This window comes from Hemicordylus capensis, chromosome 3, assembly GCF_027244095.1.
Source record: "Hemicordylus capensis ecotype Gifberg chromosome 3, rHemCap1.1.pri, whole genome shotgun sequence".
In the NCBI taxonomy this organism is placed as follows: domain Eukaryota; kingdom Metazoa; phylum Chordata; class Lepidosauria; order Squamata; family Cordylidae; genus Hemicordylus; species Hemicordylus capensis.
This window is the reverse complement of record NC_069659.1, coordinates 275,070,038-275,091,335: the sequence shown is the minus strand read 5'-3', so window position 1 is coordinate 275,091,335 and position 21,298 is coordinate 275,070,038. Positions and strand designations below refer to the sequence as shown.

Below are 21,298 nucleotides of genomic sequence, written 5' to 3'. Positions count from 1 at the left end.
AAAGTCTCTCTGCAATTGGGATCTTTCTGTATTTGCCTTCCAATACAGTGGAGGCGAGGCATGATAATGGGCGAGGGTAAAAGCCCTTCTGTGCATGGAGAAACATATAAATATGATTTTTAAAATCCTATATTTCAGGCAAGCAGCTCCATCATGGCAAAAAGAAAATAATATAACTAGAAAATGAATCAGATCTGACAATAATTATAAAAACAGAATGGAAAACATTTCAAACAAGTTAGAGGTATGGTATCTTACTAACAATTTTCAAATATGAATCTATAATACTGATATATCCAGCACTAGAATTATAGGCCAGCCAATGAAATTATTATTATTTTTAAACTGAATAATTTTTCACAGATCACTGACATTTTAAATTCATTTTTGTACCATTTTTGAACCACATGATGTTGCCTCACATAGGTATGAAACAGCTTAATTCAGATGCTTAATTCAGAATATTGAATCTGCCATCATGTGACACATCAGATCTTCCCACCCAGTTCAAGGAAATTAGCTAACAATGTCACAAAGGGTGGGTTGTATCCAAAACAGTGAGAGCAGAGGACATAACAAGACTTTCCTGCCACTTCCTCCTCCACAAAAAAGCACCTGCAACACCCTGTGCCACACAAAAATCCATTCTCAGATGTCAAAGGGCCCTCAGTGGGAGGAATCAGGATAAATCCGGGGTATTTTGTGCAAGTGGAAGGACCTTTCTATTCATGCAAGGCATGTTTGGGTGCAACCAATAACTTTATGGGGCTATTCACATGACTGCATGCGCAGTCTGGTGGGCGGAGGGAAGGCAGGGTTCAACCATCCTTCGCACAGATGACTGTTCTGAGCTCGGGCAGTGTGCAAGCTGCACATCCACATGACCAGTTCTGCCAGGAGCAGCACAGATGGCTATCCGTGCTGCTCCCAGCAGCACAGGTAAGCAGAGGCCAGGACTTGTTGTCCTGGTCTCCACAGCACCGCCAGGACCCGCACAGATCCTGGCAGTTCTCATGGGCAGCCAAGCCCAGGCTTGGATGCTTCAGCCTGGGCTTGACTGCTTGTAAGAACAGCCTCTATATCTTTGGATGAGAAATGCATTTAATTTCTTTTCCTTCTCCAACAACACAATTATGTTTTTAGCATTACACTCACAAATAGCAGGAGTTCTACAATGTTCGTTGTGAAACCCACACGGCGGTTTATCTTTAAGTATTTCTCCATTGGACCAGCTGATGTAGCCAATTTCTGAGGTTGGGCTAGGGACAAATACAATAAACATGTCAGTGTTCATGGCCATTTATTTCTTATAGAAGGGTAAAAAAATAGAAATAAAGAAAAAATAAATAGAAATACTGTAAAGGAGACTTTATTTCTAAAACATGTATCCTTGACTTTCTGGTGCAAGAAGTATCATCTTTTATTTCAAAATAATAATAATAAACACATGGGTGTCTGACAAAACAAATATGGGTTGTATCCAAACCCACCTTGCACTTGCACCATCTAGCAGTCATGCAAGGGCAGGAATATGATTGATTTCCATAATTTAGCCTTCTCTATCCAACCCCCTACACTCTACAAAAATCTGTTTCTGAGGGTCTTGACCCTCAGGAGAAGGTCTTAAAATGGTGCAGAGAACTTCTGGAATCGATCATGCCTCCGCCTTGCACAAGTGCTAGATAGCAAAAGCTGACTATTGTTCGTGCAGGCTGTGATTTGGATATAACCCAGACCTTTTCAATGCCATAAGTCTGGATCAGAAAGAACATTACAAGGGTAAACTTATATTGCTCACACACTTAACTGTTTTCACAAAGCCACAGCCCCTAACTATGGATCTAGCTCTTGGATTACATTGTTCAGGATATTTTGGCTAACTGTTTTGGAAAACAATTCTCTGCAATATCCGGTATTGGTCATTAGCAGAGAAAAGACTGAAATGGATGTGAGCACTTTCTCAGTAAGACTATTCTTATGAGTTGCAAAGAGTCATGTTTTTCAAACTGAATGATACTTGAATTCTGCACAAAGTATTCAAGTCAGAACGTCCTGTAAAACTAGTTGAAGAACCAACAGTAGCAAAGAGTCATTCCTTTTAGCAGTCTTTTGTGCCTGGGGCATATTGAATGTACTGTCTTATATCGCTTTCCAAAATGGGTGGAAATGTTACAGTACTCATGGGTGATGGAGAAACAGAGCAACTTAGGGCAAGTGGGAAGTACTGGAAAACTCAGATATTCCGTTTTTTCAAAAAAATCTGAATTAAAAAAAACCCTAAGTGGGTCTCTCTCTCTCTCTCTCTCTCTCTCTCTCTCTCTCACACACACACACACACACACACACACACACACACACACACACACACACACACACCACGTTAGTCAAGGAGTACAGCCACACCTGGAGTACTGCATACAATTCCGGTCACATCTAAAAAAGGACATTGCAAAACTGGCAAAGGTGCAGAAGAGGGCAACCAAGATGATCAGGGGCCTAGAGCACCTTTCTTATGATGCAAGGCTACAACACCTGGGGCTATTTAGTTTAGAAAAAAGATGACTGCAGGGAGACAGAGCATAGCGGACAGGGATAGCAAACAGGACGTAGGAGTTTTGCAGGAGTTTAGCGGGAAGTGTGCAGGGGAGCCTGGAACAAGCCCCTGCAATCACAACGATCACAAGGAGCCTGGTGGAGAAGAGAACATAAGTACATATCCCTCCCTCGTTTTCCTCATATTCTTGGGAAAGGCTGTTTGGACAGTTAAATAGTAGACCATTACAGCTGAGACATATCCTAATAAACTATCTAATAAACGGACAATAAGCTCCCTAAATACTGTAAAAAGCCAACAAAAACAGTATGAAGATAGAAGGTCAGCAGGGGAAGGGGCACTTCCCAGTGTATTGCACAGAGTGCCACATGTATGACTATTTGCCCCATGGGCAGAAGACATGGGTGTGTGCTCGGTGCAAGGAGCTCCTGGCTCTCAGGGAACAAATCCGTTCCCTTGAGACCAAGGTGGCGGATCTGGAGAAGCTCAGAGAGACAGAGAGGCATGTGGACAAGACCTTCAGGGATGTGATAGAGGCATCCCACTCCAGGGCTGGTAGCTCCTCTGCTGTCAGGGAGAATAAAGATCTTGGGCAAGGAGGACGTCGGTCTGAGGAAGAGGGAAATGCTCCTTTAGAAGGGACCCCTTCCATGGATGATGAGCCCATATCCTCTCGCACAGGGGATACTCCTCTGGGGGGGTGGGGGCCTCCTTGTAGTTGGTGATTCGATCATTAGAGGGATAGAGAGATGGGTTTGTGACCCGCGTATTGACTGCACGGTGACTTGCCTGCCTGATGTGAAGGTTGCGGACATTACGCAGCATCTAGACAGGCTCCTAGGCAGTGCTGGGGAGGAGAGAGATGTCATGCTGCACGTCAGCACCAACGATGTGGGGAAATGCAGTCGGGAGGTCCTGGAAGCCAAATTTAGGCTGATAGGTAGCATTTTGAAGTCCAGGACCCCCAAGGTAGCATTCTCAGAAATGCTACCTGTTCCACGCACAAGTACAGTGAGACAGGCAGAGCTGAGGGGTTTCAATGCATGGATGAGACGTTGGTGCCGGTAGGAGGGGTTTAGATTTGTTAGGCACTGGGACACATTTTGGGGCAAGCAAGGCCTGTACAAAAGGGACAGGCTGCACTTGAACCAAGATGGAACCAGACTGCTGGCGCTTAAAATGAAAAAGGTTGCAGAGCAGCTTTTAAAATGACACCTGGGGAACAGCCGATGGGAGCTGGGCAGTATCTTGTTTGGCAAAAGCCATCCTTTAAAGTGTGAGGCTGCAAAGAAATCAGATAAAACAGAAGGGGACAGAGCAGAACTGCATAAAGAGCAGACAGGAGCCTGTGCCAGCAGGTCAAAGAGTCAAAAGAATAGCATACATCCGGGGAGAGATTCAGCATATAGGTGCTTTTACGCCAATGCCAGAAGCCTCCGAGCCAAGATGGGTGAGCTGGAGTGCTTGGTTGCTAACGCAGAAATAGATATAGTGGGCATAACAGAAACATGGTGGAACAGTGAGAACCAGTGGGACACTGTTATCCCTGGGTATAAACTCTATAGAAAGGATAGGGAGGGGCGCCTTGGAGGAGGGGTAGCACTGTATGTTAAAGAAGGGATAGAATCTAACAAGCTAGAAAACCTAGGTGGACTGGAGTCCTCCACAGAAACCCTGTGGGTGACTATACAAGGCTGGAAAGGAAATGTGCTACTGGGGACGTGCTATCACCCTCTGGATCAAAACGCCGACAGTGACTGGGAGTTGCAGGAGGAAATCAGGGAGGCATCAAGGAGAGGCAGGGCTGTAATTATGGGTGATTTCAATTACCCACACATAGATTGGGTAAATTCACATTCAAGTCAGGACAAAGAGGTCAAATTTCTAGATACGCTAAATGACTGTGCCCTAGAACAGTTGGTCATGGAACCAACCAGAGAGAAGGCGATCTTGGATTTAATTCTGAGTGACACCCAGGACCTGGTGCGTGACATCATTGTCATTGACCCTTTAGGGAACAGTGACCACAGTGCCAATAAATTCAGCATACATGCGGGGAGAGAATCACCAAGGATGTCTAACACAGACATTTTGAATTTCAGAAGAGGAAACTTCTCCAAAATGAGGAGTATGGTGAAAAGAAAGCTGAGGGGGGAAATCAGGAGAGTCACTTCGCTCCAGAGTGCATGGAGTTTACTCAAAACCACCGTACTAGAAGACCAGTTAGATTGTATACCCAAAAAGAGGAAAGTTACCACTAAGTCCAGGAGGATGCCAGCATGGCTAACGGGTACCGTCAAGGAAGCCATAAAAGGGAAGAAGACTTCCTTCCAAAATTGGAAGGCCTGTCCAAACAAAGAGAACAGAAAGGAACACAAACTCTGGCAGAAGAAATGCAAGGTGACAATAAGGGAGGCAAAAAGAGAGTTTGAGGAACATTTAGCCAAAAGTATCAAGGGGAATAACAAAAACTTCTTTAAGTACATCAGAAGCAGGAAACCTGCCAGGGAGGCAGTTGGACCATTAGACAATGAGGGAGTGAAAGGGATTATTAAGGAGGATATGGAGGTTGCAGAGAAGCTGAATGAGTTCTTTGCATCTGTCTTCACAGCAGAGGATACTGAGCATATATCTGTTCCTGAACCAGGCTTTTTAGGGATTGAGGCTAGAGAGCTGAGTCAGATAGAAGTGACAAGGGATGATGTTCTAAACTGTCTGGAAAAACTGAAAGCTAACAAATCACCAGGGCCGGATGGCATCCATCCAAGAGTCCTCAAAGAACTCAAATGTGAAATTGCCGACCTCCTTGCTAAAATATTTAACTTATCCCTGAAATCGGGCTCTGTACCAGAGGACTGGAGAGTAGCAAATGTAACACCAATTTTCAAGAAGGGATCCAGGGGCGATCTGGGAAATTATAGGCCGGTTAGCCTAACGTCCGTTCCAGGCAAATTGATGGAAAGCATCCTCAAGGATAAAATTGTAAAGCACCTAGAAGAACAGGCCCTGCTGGGAGTGAGCCAGCATGGCTTCCGCAAAGGTAAATCTTGCCTCACCAACCTTTTGGACTTCTTTGAGAGTGTCAACGAGTGTGTGGATCAAGGTGATGGATCAAGTCTACCTGGACTTCCAAAAAGCTTTTGACAAAGTTCCTCATCAAAGACTCCTGAGGAAACTTAGCGGTCATGGGATAAGGGGACAAGTACATGTGTGGGTTGCTAACTGGTTGAAAGACAGGAAACAGAGGGTAGGTATAAATGGAGAGTTTTCACAATGGAGGGAAGTAAGAAGTGGGGTCCCCCAGGGATCTGTACTGGGACCGGTGCCTTTTAATTTATTCATAAATGATCTAGAAGCAGGGGTAAGCAGCGATGTGGCCAAATTTGCAGATGATACCAAACTCTCCCGGGTAGTGAAGTCCAAAATGGATTGTGAGCAGCTCCAAAAGGATCTCTCCAAACTGGGGGAGTGGGTGACAAAATGGCAAATGCAGTTCAGTGTTAGCAAGTGTAAAGTGATGCACATTGGGACGAAACACCCCAACTTCAAGTATATGCTGATGGGATCCGAGCTGTCGGTGACGGACCAGGAGATAGATCTTGGGGTTGTGGTTGACAGCTCGTTGAAAGTGTCGACTCAATGTGCAGCAGCTGTGAAAAAGGCAAATTCAATTGTAGGGATCATTAGAAAGGGGATTGAAAATAAAACGGCTAACATTATAATGCCCTTATACAAAACTATGGTGCGACCACACTTGGAGTACTGCGTATAATTCTGGTCACCACATCTTTAAAAGGACATTGTTGAACTGGAGAAAGTACAGAAGAGGGCAACCAAGATGATCAGGGGCCTAGAGCACCTTTCTTATGAGGCAAGACTACAACACCTGGGGCTTTTTAGTTTAGAAAAAAGACAACTGCAGGGAGACATGCTAGAAGTCTATAAAATCATGCATGGTGTGGAGAAAGTGGAGAGAGAGAAATTCTTTTCCCTCTCACACAACACTAGAACCAGGGGTCACTCCATGAAATTGATTGCCAGGAGGTCTAGGACCAACAAACGGAAGTACTTTTTCACACAATGCGTGATCCACTTGTGGAACTCTCTGCCACAGGATGTGGTGACAGCCAACAACATGGATGGCTTTAAGAGGTTTTGGATGACTTCATGGAGGAGAGGTCTATCAATGGCTACTAGTTGGAGGGTTGTGGGCCACCTCCAGCCTCAAAGGCAGGATGCCTCTGAGTACCAGTTGCAGGGGAGAAATGGCAGGTGAGAGGGCATGCCCTCAACTCCTGTCTGTGGCTTCCAGCGGCACCTGGTGGGCCACTGTGCGAAACAGGATGCTGGACTAGATGGGCCTTGGGCCTGATCCAGCAGGGCTGTTCTTATGTTCTTATGACATGACAGAGGTCTATAAAATCATGCATGGTGTGGAGAAAGGGGATTGAGAGGAATTGTTCTCCCTCTCACATATCGCTAGAACCAGGGGTCATTCCATGAAATTGATAGTCAGAAAATTTAGGACCAGAAAACTGAGGTACTTTTTCACACAATGCATAATCAACTTGTGGAATTCTCTGCCACAGGATGTGGTGACAGCCAACAACCTGGATGGCTTTAAGAAGGGTTTGGATGCTTCATGGAGGAGAGGTCTATCAACAGCTACTAGTCGGAGGGCTATAGGCCACCTCCAGCCTCAAAGGCAGGATGCCTCTGAGTTGCAAGGGAGTAAGAGCAGGAGAGAGGGCATGCCCTCAACTCCTGCCTGTGGCTTCCAGCGGCATCTGGTGGGCCACTGTGTGAAACAGCATGCTAGGCCTTGGGCCTGATCCAGCAGGACTGTTCTTATCTTCTTATGTTCTCAAGGAGACAGAATGCTTGTGAACTCAGATAATTAACAGGTGGGGGAGACTAATAGAATCCAGTGGCCATGTGGGAGAAAGAGGACTTCAGCAAAAAGAGTGGGAAATTTCTCAGCTTGGAGAGTAGCCCCTCAAGACTGTCACCCCTTCTGTTACTAAGGCAAAAAACCATTTAATAGTCTCAACAGAAGAAAATGCTGAACCTTTGGCTACCTCACCAGTCCGGCATTCCTATTCTGTTTCTGAAGGGGAAGGTGTCTGACACAGTTAATCTATTGGTGTAATGAAGTATTGCCCTCCCAGGTGCTGGTAGGAAAGATTTAAGGGAACTTCCTCACAATTTCTCAGCTTTATGGGAACACTCTGGAGGCCACAGTGAGATTTAAAAGAAGAAATGTGCTTTAGTTCACATAAAATTAAAGAGTCCTGCTGCTTAATATTAACTCTTGAACTGAAAGATTAAAAGGAGGTGGGACTAAGCACCAGTGCTCCCCCCACAAAAAAACCCCAAAACCAGTTAGAAGACAGAATTCTGTCTTTGTTGCTAATTTTGTCACCATGATTCAGTTCAGGTAACGCATACACACCAGGAATATAGTGCAACATTTTGTTTCAGGTTCATATGTGTATATATAATAAAAATATGAAATTTAATCAAATTACACCATGTTTATGAAATACATACACACGAGACACACAAACTACCTGATTGTTTTTCTTTCACTGTCAAAGTTAAGGACAGGAATGAAGCGTGTCGAGTTGCCAAATTCCTGTAGATCATATACAGAGTAATCCATATTCCTCTCACCAAACTCATCAATATGCACAGGGCCTGTAATGCCTAAACAAGAAAGATGTTTAAAATATGTGCATTAGAACACTGTCCTCAGCGCAAAACATCTGTCTGGATTTCAAAGGGATTATTATTTATTATTTGCCTTTCCTTAGAACATCAGTTTTCCAAACATGGCGGGTGTGTTTAGCATATTTACACTGCCTGTCTATTCTGCATTAGTCAAAAAGGCCACTGGTCAAATCATAAGGATTTGCATGAGTGACATTGATCATAGTTTTATTCCCATTGTTTGTTTTCATAGCAACAAAATAACTCTGAAACCTGATTAGAAGTAGTTTCTTTCTTCCTCTCTCAGGTAGAATCAACCAGGACATTATGCATCGATGCACTCTGGATTTTTTTTTCCAGGATCAGAATTTATGCAAGCAATAACAATGTTCTCCACATATTCAGTTGCATGGAAAATGTGTTATATGAACAGCATCTATTGTGTTATATGAAAAATAGCTATTTCTGAATTAACAATGGCCAACATGATAATCAAGCCTAACAGCAATGGAAGGCATCAGGGCATCACTGTTGCTAACCGGTGACTGTGCAGACTGCCTTCCTGTGGTTTCCCCCATTGTGGTGAATGGAGGAAATTGTAGGAATGCTTCTTGTGCAGCCCCTGGTCGGACACAGTGGTACCACTGCTTCCATCTCCACAGTAGTGGGACCCCAATGCTTCCATCATCATTTGGCTTCTTATCATATCAGTGATTGTTACGAGGAAATGTTGCACAGGAAGTTCATTGCACAGCAACAAATACAGGAATAATTGCTGTCTATATCTGTATACAAAGGCCTAGCTAGGGGAGAGGGGGCCATGTTTGCCCCTCTTCCCAGCAGCCCTTCTGAGGGAGATAATGAAGACAATAAAGGGAGCGGGTTCTTTGAACCCATCCACTCAATTATAGCTACACCCTTTCTGTGTAATTACCTGGTTAGCACTATGTTTCCTATGTGATTATGTACCTCAGATTTGGGACTACTGAAGATTTGGGACTATGAAGAAAAATGTAAAATATTAATTGGACTTCAGTCTACCAAATGTTTTGTAAAGTTTCTTGTCACATAAAATATAATACGCTGATTCACATGATCTTTAACTGGGTAGGACAAGCATCCTACCCAAGTTTGGGAGCTGTGCATACTCCCGTTTTGTGATTGTGTGCCTATAAAACACAAGGTAGGGTGTAGGAAGTAGTAGTCTGCAAGGCTCCCTCTGGGTAGGAGGGTGTTTCCTTTCACCTCATTAAACAACTGGATATAACTGCTGCGTAGCACAGAGCCCTGCTACATGATAGCCCTGATCACAAAACAGGAGTGTGCACAGCTCCCAAACTTGGGCTGGACGCTTATTCAATCCTATTAAAGATCATGAGGCTCTACACACAATCCATGTGTAGAACTTAACCAGGCTCTGCGGGATTGGCCATCCACACGACTACCTGCTCTGTCATGGAGCCAGTAAGGGCAGCAGGGATCGGGGGGGGGGGGAGTCTAAGAATGCCCCACGTGTGTGCACTCTTGCATTCAAAGCATGTGCTTTATTATCGAGCTATAGGATATCCTGAGTGATAATGTATAGGATGACACCATCTACAAATTACCATATAATAGGGTTTTATTGTAGCCCTTCAAATTGTTGACAAGTCTTCTTCCATCATGGAAATCCCTTTTCTCCTCTGACATTTCCTTTACAGATAATGCATACAGCAAAACTGCATCATGCAGGTAAGCAGCATACGAACTTACCTGAAAGAGATACAATAAAGAAAACAAAGAGTTTAGAATTCTAAGAAAATGAGTTTAAATATAGATTTCTGAAATAATTCTTTCAGAAGTTGTCAGATCAGAAATTTAATAGCTATTAAACGAGAGTGATTGTGGAAAATTAGAACTATTGAATGCTTTTGTTGCTGTGTTATGAGTGTGCTCCTTAGCAAAGCAATGTCTCTGTCTTTTTGGAAATCCTCATCCTCTGGAACTCACTTTCATCACCCCTCCACTCTATTTCCTTTCCCACAAACTTACAAAGAAGGAGCTCGGTAGGAGAAAGCAGCAGTGGTGTAGGAGAGTCACAGGAGTGCTGCCTCCTTCTGGCACCCCAATATGTACCCTGAGTCATTACGGGTTAGCCATGGCTTTTGAGCTGATGGCCAATTTGGCCAGTCCCTGATCTGCCCTGAAGTCAAGACAGATAAATGGATCATATTCCCAGTGTTTTGCTCCATATAACAGTCCCACTTATATATATTTAATGTTTTCCTCCCACTAAAGATATAACCATTGTTCCCCAGTCTCTTTGGAGGGTGGGAGGGATGGAGATGGGGAATTAACCAACCAGCATGCTGTTAGTCACAGGCAATTTTAGAGATGCTTCTTTCCCTAAGATACTTTTGACATCTTTACTAGAGCAACCCACCGCACCAATTTGATAGAAGCCCTATTTAGTACTTTAATTAGATGAATAGTTAGTTAAACACTCACTACACTAGATATTCTCAGCAGTGGCAACCAATTAAATATGGAAAAGTAGTGGGTGACCTGGTTTCCTCTGTGGGTCTTGTTAGACCCCCTATTTGGGTGAATACTTGTAACCCTTAAATGTTATTCTGAATGCAACCTCTGGTGGTGAAGAAAGGAAATGGTGAAAAGGCTGCTGCTCTTCCAACTTCTTATGGACCTCTGTGACAAAATCAGAATAGGTGTTGTATTCTCTGTAAGAACTGAGGGCGATCAGAAACACAGGCTGATAGGCATCTAGGACGCTGCTGTTCTCATTATTCCAAGTCTCTTTCAAAAAACTGTCCTGGAAGACAAGAGAGAGACTGTGAGTACTGTAAGTAATAAACGCCCATGTTTAATAAGGACAGAGCACTCAATGCTAAAACTCTGTGATCACCTCCAGTACTGCTGAGGCAATCACCTGATTACAAAGACTGAAGTTCCCTGCTTATGTTACCTCTGCAGTGTGGGAGCTGCTGCAGTGCAGCTCTTTCTCACACTATTTGGGTAACATAAGCCACCCCAGGCTACACGGGAGAACTGCATACTATGGGTCCTACATATGGCAGCAGTGCCTCTGTTCCCAGTGTGCTCTTCTCACATGCCCCAGGACTTCTTGCATTACACAAACAGCCCCCAGACTGTAAAGGTAATGTGAGAAGGGAGACTGAGGTGGTAGAGTGAGCTTGTAGAATTCTCGATTGTATCACTTCTGACAACAAGTGAGGAAGTATATCCCCCCCCGCCCCCGCTGCCCACATTATTGATTAAATTAACACATCAAAGTGAAAGATTTAGTGTAGCCCTCTTACAAATGTAATAGTTTACATTGCAGGGGGCTGGGGGCTGGCCTGATTGGTGCTAGGTGAGATCTATACTGGCCAGGCTTTTGAACTCCTGGCCCTTATAAGGGTGAGCAGCACCGAGGCGCAGCCCAGAGAGTGACTGAAGGCATGTTGTATGGGTAAGCAGCCTGTTTCATCTGGCCTCCCCCCCCCCACTTTCTTGGATGGATGGGAGGGATTTTTGACAACAGCTCCTGTGTGCTTCTCCCTTTTGCAGGCTGCTCTCTAGTGTGTTAGCTCACTTTGTGCTGTAACGTCTTGCACCGGGGGGGGGGCGGGGCTGGCCTGATTGGTGCTAGGTGAGAACTACACTGGTCAAGCTTTTGAACTCCTGGCCCTTATAAGGGCGAGCAGCACTGAAATACAGCCACCGGCAGGCAGCTGCCAAAGCCGGCCAACAAAGGGGCCAGCCTTCGGTGGTGAGCTTCGGGGGTGGAACTGAGGGCTGGGGCCAACTTATTGTCTTGGACCACTGGAAGGAAGACTTATGCTCACTTCACTGTTGCCTAGTATTTAATTAGGCCTGGTACAGGTATGTGTCTTGGGTTGAACAGAAATGGGGAGGTGGGGGACAACTTTGGGGCAGATATACCAGTGGTAGTGAGGAATCAATGAAGATATGGCATTGGCAGGCCAGTGGGCCATTACAGGGCAAGGGAATTCAGAAATTTAATTGCTGTTTCCCCTTTCAGCAGGACTACCACCTCTTTGGCCTTGGAGAGCAATGCCAACCACCCACAGAACCTCACCTTATCACTCTGTAATGCCAGGTCGGTTCAAAATAAATCTGAGGTAGTCTATGACTTGATAATGGATGAAGGAGCCAACCTGGAATGTATCATGGAGACCTTGTTGGGAGAGGCTAGTGGTCCAGTTTGGACCCAGCTTGTCCCAGAGGGTTACTCCATGGTGGAGCAGATGAGAGGATGTGGGTGGGGAGGTGGGGTGGCTATAAGAATACCATCTCCCTTAACAGGATCCCTGTCAGGGTCTTAGCCTATATTGAATGTGCATACCTAAGTCTAGGGACCAGAGATAGACTGGGACTTCTGATATATTGATTATCTCACAGCCCTGTGGAGTCCCTGATTGAGCTGATGGACCTGGTTGCTGAGTTTAAGTTTGTTTGTTTGATTGATTGATTTATATACCACCTTCCAAAAATGGCTCAGAGCGATTTCAGAGTCGGCATTGGAGTCACCCAGGCTGGTGGTGGTGCAGGACTTCAATGTTCATTTGGGGACCTGGTTGTCAGGAGCAGCTCAAGAGTTCTTAGTGGCCATGATGACTGTGGGCTTATCCCAGTTGTTCTCTGGACTGACACATGATGCTGGTCACACGCTTGATTTGGTCCTTTGCTCTGATCAGGGCAGAGTTCCGTGGGTGGGAGCTCCTGTCATCTCATCATTGTCATGAACGGATAACCATCTGGTTAAGGTAAACTTACAGCCACAACCCAGCTCCACAGGTGTGAAGGACCTATTAGATTGGTGCTCTCAAGGAGGTTATTGGTTCCGATAGGAGAAGCCTTGGAAGGGTTCAGGGTTGGATCTGCTAGTGATTCTGCCAATGCTCTGGTGCAAACATGGAATAATGAACTCACTAGAGCAGTAGACGCAATTGCTCCTAAGCGTCCTCTCCAATCTGCTTTAAAGACAGCCCCGTGGTATTCAGATGACCTATGGGAACTGAAGCAGCAAGGTAGATGACTAGAGTGCAAGTGGAGGAAGACTTGGCACGTGTCTGATCAAGCACAATACAAATCACATGTAAAGGTCTATGCTCTGGCAGTGCAGGTGTCACGCCCTCGATCTCTGACAGCGAGGAGGAAGGGGAAGCTGTCAACTTTCCAGGCGATGCAGGAGTGTCTGAGGGGCAGAGCCCGGCTGTCAGTATTCAAACAGCTGTGGATAATGACTCTGAGCAGGCACAACAACCTGAGGCAGCAGAAATCGTGAAAGACCAATTGGAAGAAGAGCTATGCAACCAACCCCCGCTGAACCCCCAACAGCGGTGTGTCACGAGACACAGGGATCAATTGGAGTCTATTAGGAGAAGCAAACGCCTATTGCAGAGGGCTGAGAAGCCTTAAATCCCTGCCAGCTGGGAGCTTTCGAGGCTTGCACTATAAATCACATTGTCAGTTGGCTACTCCCTGCTGAAAAACAACATTCGTCACTATATGTCAACAGCGTGCAGCCAAGTCCGGTCAAGACCCTGACAGCAGGCAGCAAAGAAGCGGTTCTTTTCTGCCATCATCGTTTCTGCTAATTCATGTCCAGATGAGTTGTCTAGAGTTGTGAGGGGGCTAATATTATTATTATTATTTATTATTATTATTATTTAAATTTATATCCCGCTCTTCCTCCAAGGAGCCCAGAGTGGTGTACTACATACTTGAGTTTGTTCCCCTCCCCATTGAATTTAAAATTGGAGCCATCGGTCACTCGCTGTAATATTTTTAATGACTTTTTTTGTGGATAATGTCTCTCATATTCAGGCCAAGCTGGATTCCACAGCTACTGCAGAGTCTACTGTGGAGGCATCCAGCAACTCCTCTTATGGGATTAGATTGGATCATTTTCAGTTTGTGACGCCTGAGGAAGTGGACAAACTGCTTCGGACTGTGTGTCCTACAAACTGTTCTCTTAACCCTTGCCCAGCTTGGCTTATCTCATCTAGTAATCATATTATCAGAGAGGTCTGATAAATATTATAAATGCTTCTCTGAGGGAGGGCAGGATGCCTCTTTGAAGAAACCTGCATCTGGATCCCTCAGTTAGCTAATTACAGACCTGTTTCCAATCTTCCATGGTTGAGCAAGGTGATCCATACTGTCTCCAATGCTCTCAGCTCCAGGCAGTTTCATTCATTCATTCATTCATTCATTCATTCATTTGATTTCTATACTGCCCTTCCAAAAATGGTTCGGGGTGGTTTACAAAGAGAAAGAATAAATAAATAAGATGGATGATGCAGATTATTTATGTTTTGGATGATGCAAATTATTTAGACCCATTCCAAACTGGCTTCCATTTGGGCTATGGGGTTGAGACTGCCTTGGTCAGCCTGATGGATGATCTCCAACTGGCTATCACCAGAGGGAGTGTGACTCTGCTGATCCTTTTGGATCTCTCTGCGGCTTTCAATACCATTGAACATGGTATCTTTCTGAACACTTGAGGAAGGTGAGATTGGGTGACACTGTTTTACAGTGGTTATGTTCCTACTGCTCTGGTAGATCAGAGATAGTGTCACTTGGAGACTGTTGTTCTGCAAAAGAGAACTAAAGTGTGAAGTTCCACAAGGCTCCATACTGTCTCCAATGCTCTTTAACATCTACATGAAACTGCTGGAAGATATTATTAGGAGGTTTGGTGCTTGGTGCTATCAATCAATCAATCATCTTTATTACGATGAAAGACCAGCACAGGATAAAGTACAGATACAATATAATAAAACTCATGCTAAATGAAATATAACTCTAGTAGCTAAGTATGATTATAATCCTAAAATACAACTCTAAAAACTGTATGGAATTAGTAAAGTAAAATGCTACCGGCTAAGTCTAAAACCTTTAGGAAGATTAATAGAACAAATGAATAGCTATCCTTAAAAGTAGGGCAACTAAAAGTATAAAATGGTTAAATAATATATACAAGCTATATAAAAGCAGTGAAGTAAAAGGCAAATTAAAATTATTATACAATTTTTTAAAATGCTTGTCAAACATCTGCTGCCAGGGATATTCACTGGTGGTCAGGACCCTGCGGATCTTGCACGCTTCCCCACAGAACTTGGCAACTTTGTACATGAAGGACCGATTGTCATCTGAGAGCAGCATCTTGGTATAGACTTGACTAGAGTGGCCAGGGTATTTAAGAAGCAGGGGAGATGTGAGTCTGTCCCAACTGTCTTTAGAAAAGGGACACGAAAGGAGTACATGGTCTATGGTTTCCACCTCCCCAGAGTCATGAGGACTGAGCCTTTCTATGAATGGGATCTTCTTGTATTTGCCTTCCAGAACGGTGGAGGGAAGGGCATGACACAGGGAAAGGGTGAACGCCCTTCTATGGCTTGATATTTCCAATTGTGCCAGATATGCAGAGGGACAGACAGTAAACCTACGACTGTTTGGAACCAAAAAGCCTGTCGCCTTACTTAAATCTGCCTGGCATTCCGTGTCCAGAATTCTCTGTTTGATGGCCATTTTCACCTTGTCCCAGCTCCCTGTAAGCAAAATGGATGGAGAGAAGCCCAGCTGTGCCACTTTGTTGGAGACTGCCTATTTCCATAAGGATTGAAAGTTGTCTTGCAGGGTTAGTGGGGCCAGGCCCTGTGGGCAGAGGGCTAGTTTGAGCCGGTGGTTGAGAACTGTCATCCAAACCTTCGCCTCCACTTTTATCAGGCCACTTTCCAGCCGTAGGGTGGCATTGGAGACACAGCAAGGCACTTGTAATGTGGCTCTCAGGTATTTAGATTGGACAGAGATCCTGGGTGGGCGCCATATAGTAATTGTTCCAATGACTTGGCTTCATATAGTTTGAGCACTGCAGGTACATAATGGCCGCCTCTAATACGTAAGAACTTCATGATGGCGGAGGAGCTGCTCTGTACTGCTAGGGCAATGTGTTCACAGTGGGCCCTTCTTGAGCCAGAGGCATGAGAGGTACATAAAGCAGGCAACCTGCTCAATTCTGTGCCCATCAATATTCCAACGGTGGATCTTCGGTCTTCTAGCAAAGACCATGACATGATATGTTTCCGGGTGAAATACAAAGTGCTGATTATTACCTCTAAAGCCCTTAATGGCTTGGGTATTTAAGAGAGTGCTTCCTTTGTCATGAGATCTGGGCTTTCTCTGTAGCTGCCCCAGGGCTTTGGAATATGCTTCCCACTGAGATAAGAGCACCTTCTTCTCTGTGTGTTTTCAGGAAGACCCTCAAGACTCACCTGTTCTCGCAGGCTTTTAATAAGAATTTATTTTAATAATTTGTTTAAATTATTGTTTTATGCTATTGTTTTTATTGTTTCATGTATTTTAATCTGGGTTGATTTTTAAATATTGTGTTAAATTTTGTACATCACCTAGAGATGTACATAACAGGCAGTATAAAAATATGATTGTTAGATAGTTTACTTGTGCAAGGATCTTTTTATATGGGAGAAAGGAACATTTAGAAATAGTGCACACAGACACACGTCTGTAGCCTGAAGTGGTACAGTCCAGATTTTCACTACTTCTGTCTACCACCTCATTCTGTGTGGTGTGCATATCAGCTCTCACTTCATTTTGCACTTACCTACCTAACTCCATTGCAAAATGATTGAAGAACAGGAGTCAGAAGTTTTATCTTTCCTCTGGGAAGTCAGGGCAGCATGCAAAGTTATGTCACCCATCCATTTTATCCTCAAAGCAGCCCTGTGAATTAGGCTGGGCTGAGAGATAGTGACTGGCCTAGTGTCACCCAAGAAGTGACATTGTCGAGAGAGGATTTGTGGTCAATATCCTCGGCCCTATTTCAGTATTGTAATGTTTAAAAAAGAAAAAAAATTAAATATCTTTATAAAAACAAATTTATAATTCTAAACATTGATCCAAATACAAACAGCAAAATCTAATTCAACAAGCCCCATCCATCATCAATCCAGCCAAACTCTAATATTATCTAAAATTGGGGAAACAACCATAGTTTCCCCTCATAAGCCAATCTGGTATTAGAGGCATACTTTAACTCTATAAGAGCATGGTTCAGAAACTTCCATCTTTACCCAAGAATTAATGTCAACATCGGTCAGCATCCGTAAGATGTTTGGGAAATGAAAAACCTCATAATAAGTGGGCAAGTATGGAATTCCTATTCTGCCACTAATTTTGTGTGTGTAGAGAATGCTATTTCTAAGTCTCATTTTTTGTTAGTGCGAATAAGAGATAAAAATTATTTGCCATCTCCACAGGGTACTAGCTGATATAGTGATTGGTAAGACTTGAAACAGAAATAATAAGGTGTCATCAGGAGCCCAATTGCTCTATTTAACTAAGATACATGAGTTGACCATTTTAAACGGTACTATACCCTTGGATATTCCTGGGGAATATACGTTTCTTTCCTCGCGGGGAAATAGTGTTGTGGACTATGTTATGGTTTCCAAATCTATCCTTTCCTATGTATCCTCCTTTGCAGTGGGTGAACAAATTTTTAGTGATCATTTACCCATGAACATCTATTTAGATCTTCCCCAGGAAAGGAGGGGTAATTTATTCCCCTGTGGTTTTGAGGAAAGTTCTGCCAATCTTAGCTGCAAAATAAAATGGTCTAAGGAGGTAGAAAATGAGATTTCCAGGTTTTATGATTCTCCCGAAGGTAGAGATTTATTTAACTCCATTGTGCAAGCTCACCTGGGACCTCAAACAATTGTTGCTTACGGAAAATTAGAAACTGCTTTTATGCAAAAGTTCCTACATTGTAGTAAGCTACATTCCTCACAGGCCTATAGTAAAAGAGCAGCTAATAATTGGTTTGATCTGCGTTGCAGGGCATTACGTAAACAATTGCTGAGTATCCATAGAGAATATAGATTGGGTACAGAACAAACAGCCCCACCAATCTACTATCAGATTAAAAAGGCATACAAAAGTAGTGTTAAATATGCTAAACAACAAGCATTGCGAAATGTCTGGAACAAGCTTATTATGGCTACTACTAATAAAGATAGCCATACTTTTTGGAGATTGGTCTCAGCAACCGGCTGGGTTAATATGCCTTGTAGAATTCTGGCTAAATCGTGGGAATCTCACTCTTTTGCTGTCTATAATGATGCCCAGCCTAGCCAGATCTTTGTTCCCCCTCTGATTGGGGAGTTGCCCCATTGGCCTCCTGTTACTCCCGCTGAAATAACGGATTTAATAGGTCGCCTTAAAAATGGAAAAGCTCCTGGTCCTGATCTTCTTCTTCCTGAACTATTGAAAATCAATATAGAATGGTGGGCTTTAGTTCTAGCTAATTTATTTACATCGATTAACAGTTCAGGTGTTGTTCCAGAGCAATGGAAAACAGCAATAGTTGTTCCCATATTCAAAAATGGTTCCCATTCAGATCCATCCAATTATCAACCTATTAGTTTATTGTCAGTGGCTGGAAAATTATATGCTATGTATCTTTCGGATAAGCTTGAGGCATGGATTTCAGAAAATCAAATTCTTGGGATTGAACAAGCAGGCTTTAGAGCAGGCCGCTCTACTCTCGATCACTGTATGGTCCTGCACCATCTAGCAAAGAAATACTCTAGCGGCCCCAAATGCAAATTTTTTGTTGCCTTTATCGACTTAAAATCTGCGTTTGATTCTATCTCCAGATATTTATTATGGTCCAAACTTGGAAAAACAACAATAGACAAGAGATTGCTATTTTTGATGATGCAGCTTTACTCCAATTCCTCATTACGGGTTAGATATGCTATCAATGGGGCCCTAACTGATTCTATCCCCTCTACTCGAGGGGTTAGACAGGGCTGCGTCCTGGCCCTAACATTGTTTAATCTCTTTATTAATGATTTGGCTCCATCTCTGGAGAGTGTGGATTCCCATGCCCCGAAGCTGGCTAACAAACGAGTGCCCATTTTACTCTATGCCGATGATGCAGCAGTGTTATCACAGTCCAGATTAGGTCTGCAAAGACTGTTGCACACTTCTGCTGGCTACTGTAATGATAACAAACTAATAGTTAACTACAAAAAAACAAAGGTCCTGGTTTTCTCTAAATCCAGGAAATTATATAAATGGGTAATAAATCAGAACCACATTGAGCAGGTTTACAACTATAAATATTTAGGCATATTATTTCAATATAATCTAAATTGGAAAACCCATAGGCTGTCTTCAATTCATAAAGCCTGCAATACTCTCAGTGCCTTTTTGCGATTTTACTACTCTAAAGGGGGCCAGTTTGTTCCCATGGCACTCCAGGTATTTCGTGCCAAGATCGTGGCCCAACTACTTTTTGGAGTCCCGCTATGGATCCAGGGAGTAACAGCTGAACTGGAGAGGGTACAGTCTATTTTTCTAAGAGCAATCTTTGCATTGCCTAGGTGTGTGCCTTATTCTGCTCTGTGTTTGGAATCTGGGTCTTTCTCTATTGCCTGTAAAGCCTGGGAGCTTACTTTTGCAAGATGGAGTAAACTCTGTTCAGAGATTCAGGAATTTTCTTTTTTCCAATATTTATGGGTGGATTCTTATCCTAACCCTTGGCTAACGTATGTAAATAATAAAATTATTCAACTGGGCCTTTCCCCTTCAGAACTCCTTACTTGGGAATATAATAAGGTGAAGGAAATATTATTTCTCCGGTTGCATGATATTGAGCAGCAGGAACTTATGTCTTCGGCCAATAGGACTTGCTCCCCTTTATGTTTTGGGATTTTGCCACCTAGGGGAGATAGAGGTGCTAATTACTTAACTACACTGCATTTTTCTAAATTTCAGGTCTCATTTGTTCAGGCCCAGTTTAATGTGTTGCCCTCTTCTCTTTTGGAACGGAGGTTTGCTAAAGATCATCCTGTTGTGGTTTTCTGCCCTTGTGGCGTTGGCCTCTTGGAAACTGTCAGCTATGTATTGCTATATTGCTCTTTATATCGGGATGCTAGAGAAGAACTTATTTCCCCTCTGTTACTCAGTTTTCCCGGAAGGTGTGATCTCTTTTACACATATTACTGCCTCGCGGATTCAAGCCCCAGGATTACAACAATTGTGGCTAAATTTTTCTATATTGCCATTAGGTTAAGGTCCCGGTTAAGTGCTTAATTGCGAGAGCTGTCTATTGTTTTTAAGTAATTTATTATGAGTGATTGTATTCTGTTATATATTCTGTTTTAGCATTGTTTTATTGTATTGACATCACTGTATTGAGTATATTTGTTACTCCTATTTCTGCTGGCCAATGGCCGTAATAAAATTGATGATGATGGGTAGTCGATACATTTTAAGGCTGCTACTCACCCCAGCCAAGAAAGGTTAATCCCTTTCCACTTCTGAATCTTTCTTTTAATAGATTTTAATACTGGAGTGATATTCAAATGTTTAAGATTTGTGAGATTCCTGGAAATGTGCACTCCCAAGAATTGAATATTTTTAGAGACTTTGATAGTACCCAAGGATTTAATTATGTCCAGTCCAGCATTGTAATCACTTCACTACATTGGCTCTGAGCCTATCTTTTGAGCATATAGGCATGCCTTAATACCAAGGGAACAGTTCTTACTGGTTGGTGTGTGTGTGTATCCCCCCTGTGCAATATGTGCCATGATCAGGTTAATTTGCTCAGACCACTTATTTATGAACCCTTTTCTCACAACATATTCAAGACACAGCAGCAAGTCTACACACATTCATTTGAAGGTGTGCATGGCATGTTCCCACATACAACCCTATATACATAAGGGTTGTTCCACATAATCTAGAACCCTGTTAGCTAGGTTTCCGATCACAAGGAGAGAGCTCTACATGCATACAGAAGGATGTACATACACACCACTCAGTCATTCGACTGAAAGTCTGTAGGTTTCTCTATTGTACTGTTACTCACCCTTGATATGTCATGATCACAGAGCTAAAGTCTTACAGGCACCTCTTTCAAGGTTGACCTTGTTCCATATTGTCAACTTTCCCATGGTAATGGAATGCTCTGTT

General features: G+C 43.4%; 1 protein-coding gene across 1 annotated transcript in view; it reads right to left on the bottom strand.

The window, feature by feature from the left end:
- LOC128350597 (guanylate cyclase 2G-like) overlaps positions 1 to 21,298 on the bottom strand; it is a 114,579-nt gene that overhangs the window by 67,863 nt on the left and 25,418 nt on the right. The window contains exons 4-7 of the mRNA XM_053308994.1: positions 10,887 to 11,072; positions 9,871 to 10,015; positions 8,125 to 8,260; positions 1,156 to 1,259 (exon numbers count right to left, since the gene is read on the bottom strand). Coding sequence (XP_053164969.1) covers positions 1,156 to 1,259; positions 8,125 to 8,260; positions 9,871 to 10,015; positions 10,887 to 11,072 — 571 coding nt within the window. The remainder of the gene's footprint in view (positions 1 to 1,155; positions 1,260 to 8,124; positions 8,261 to 9,870; positions 10,016 to 10,886; positions 11,073 to 21,298) is intronic.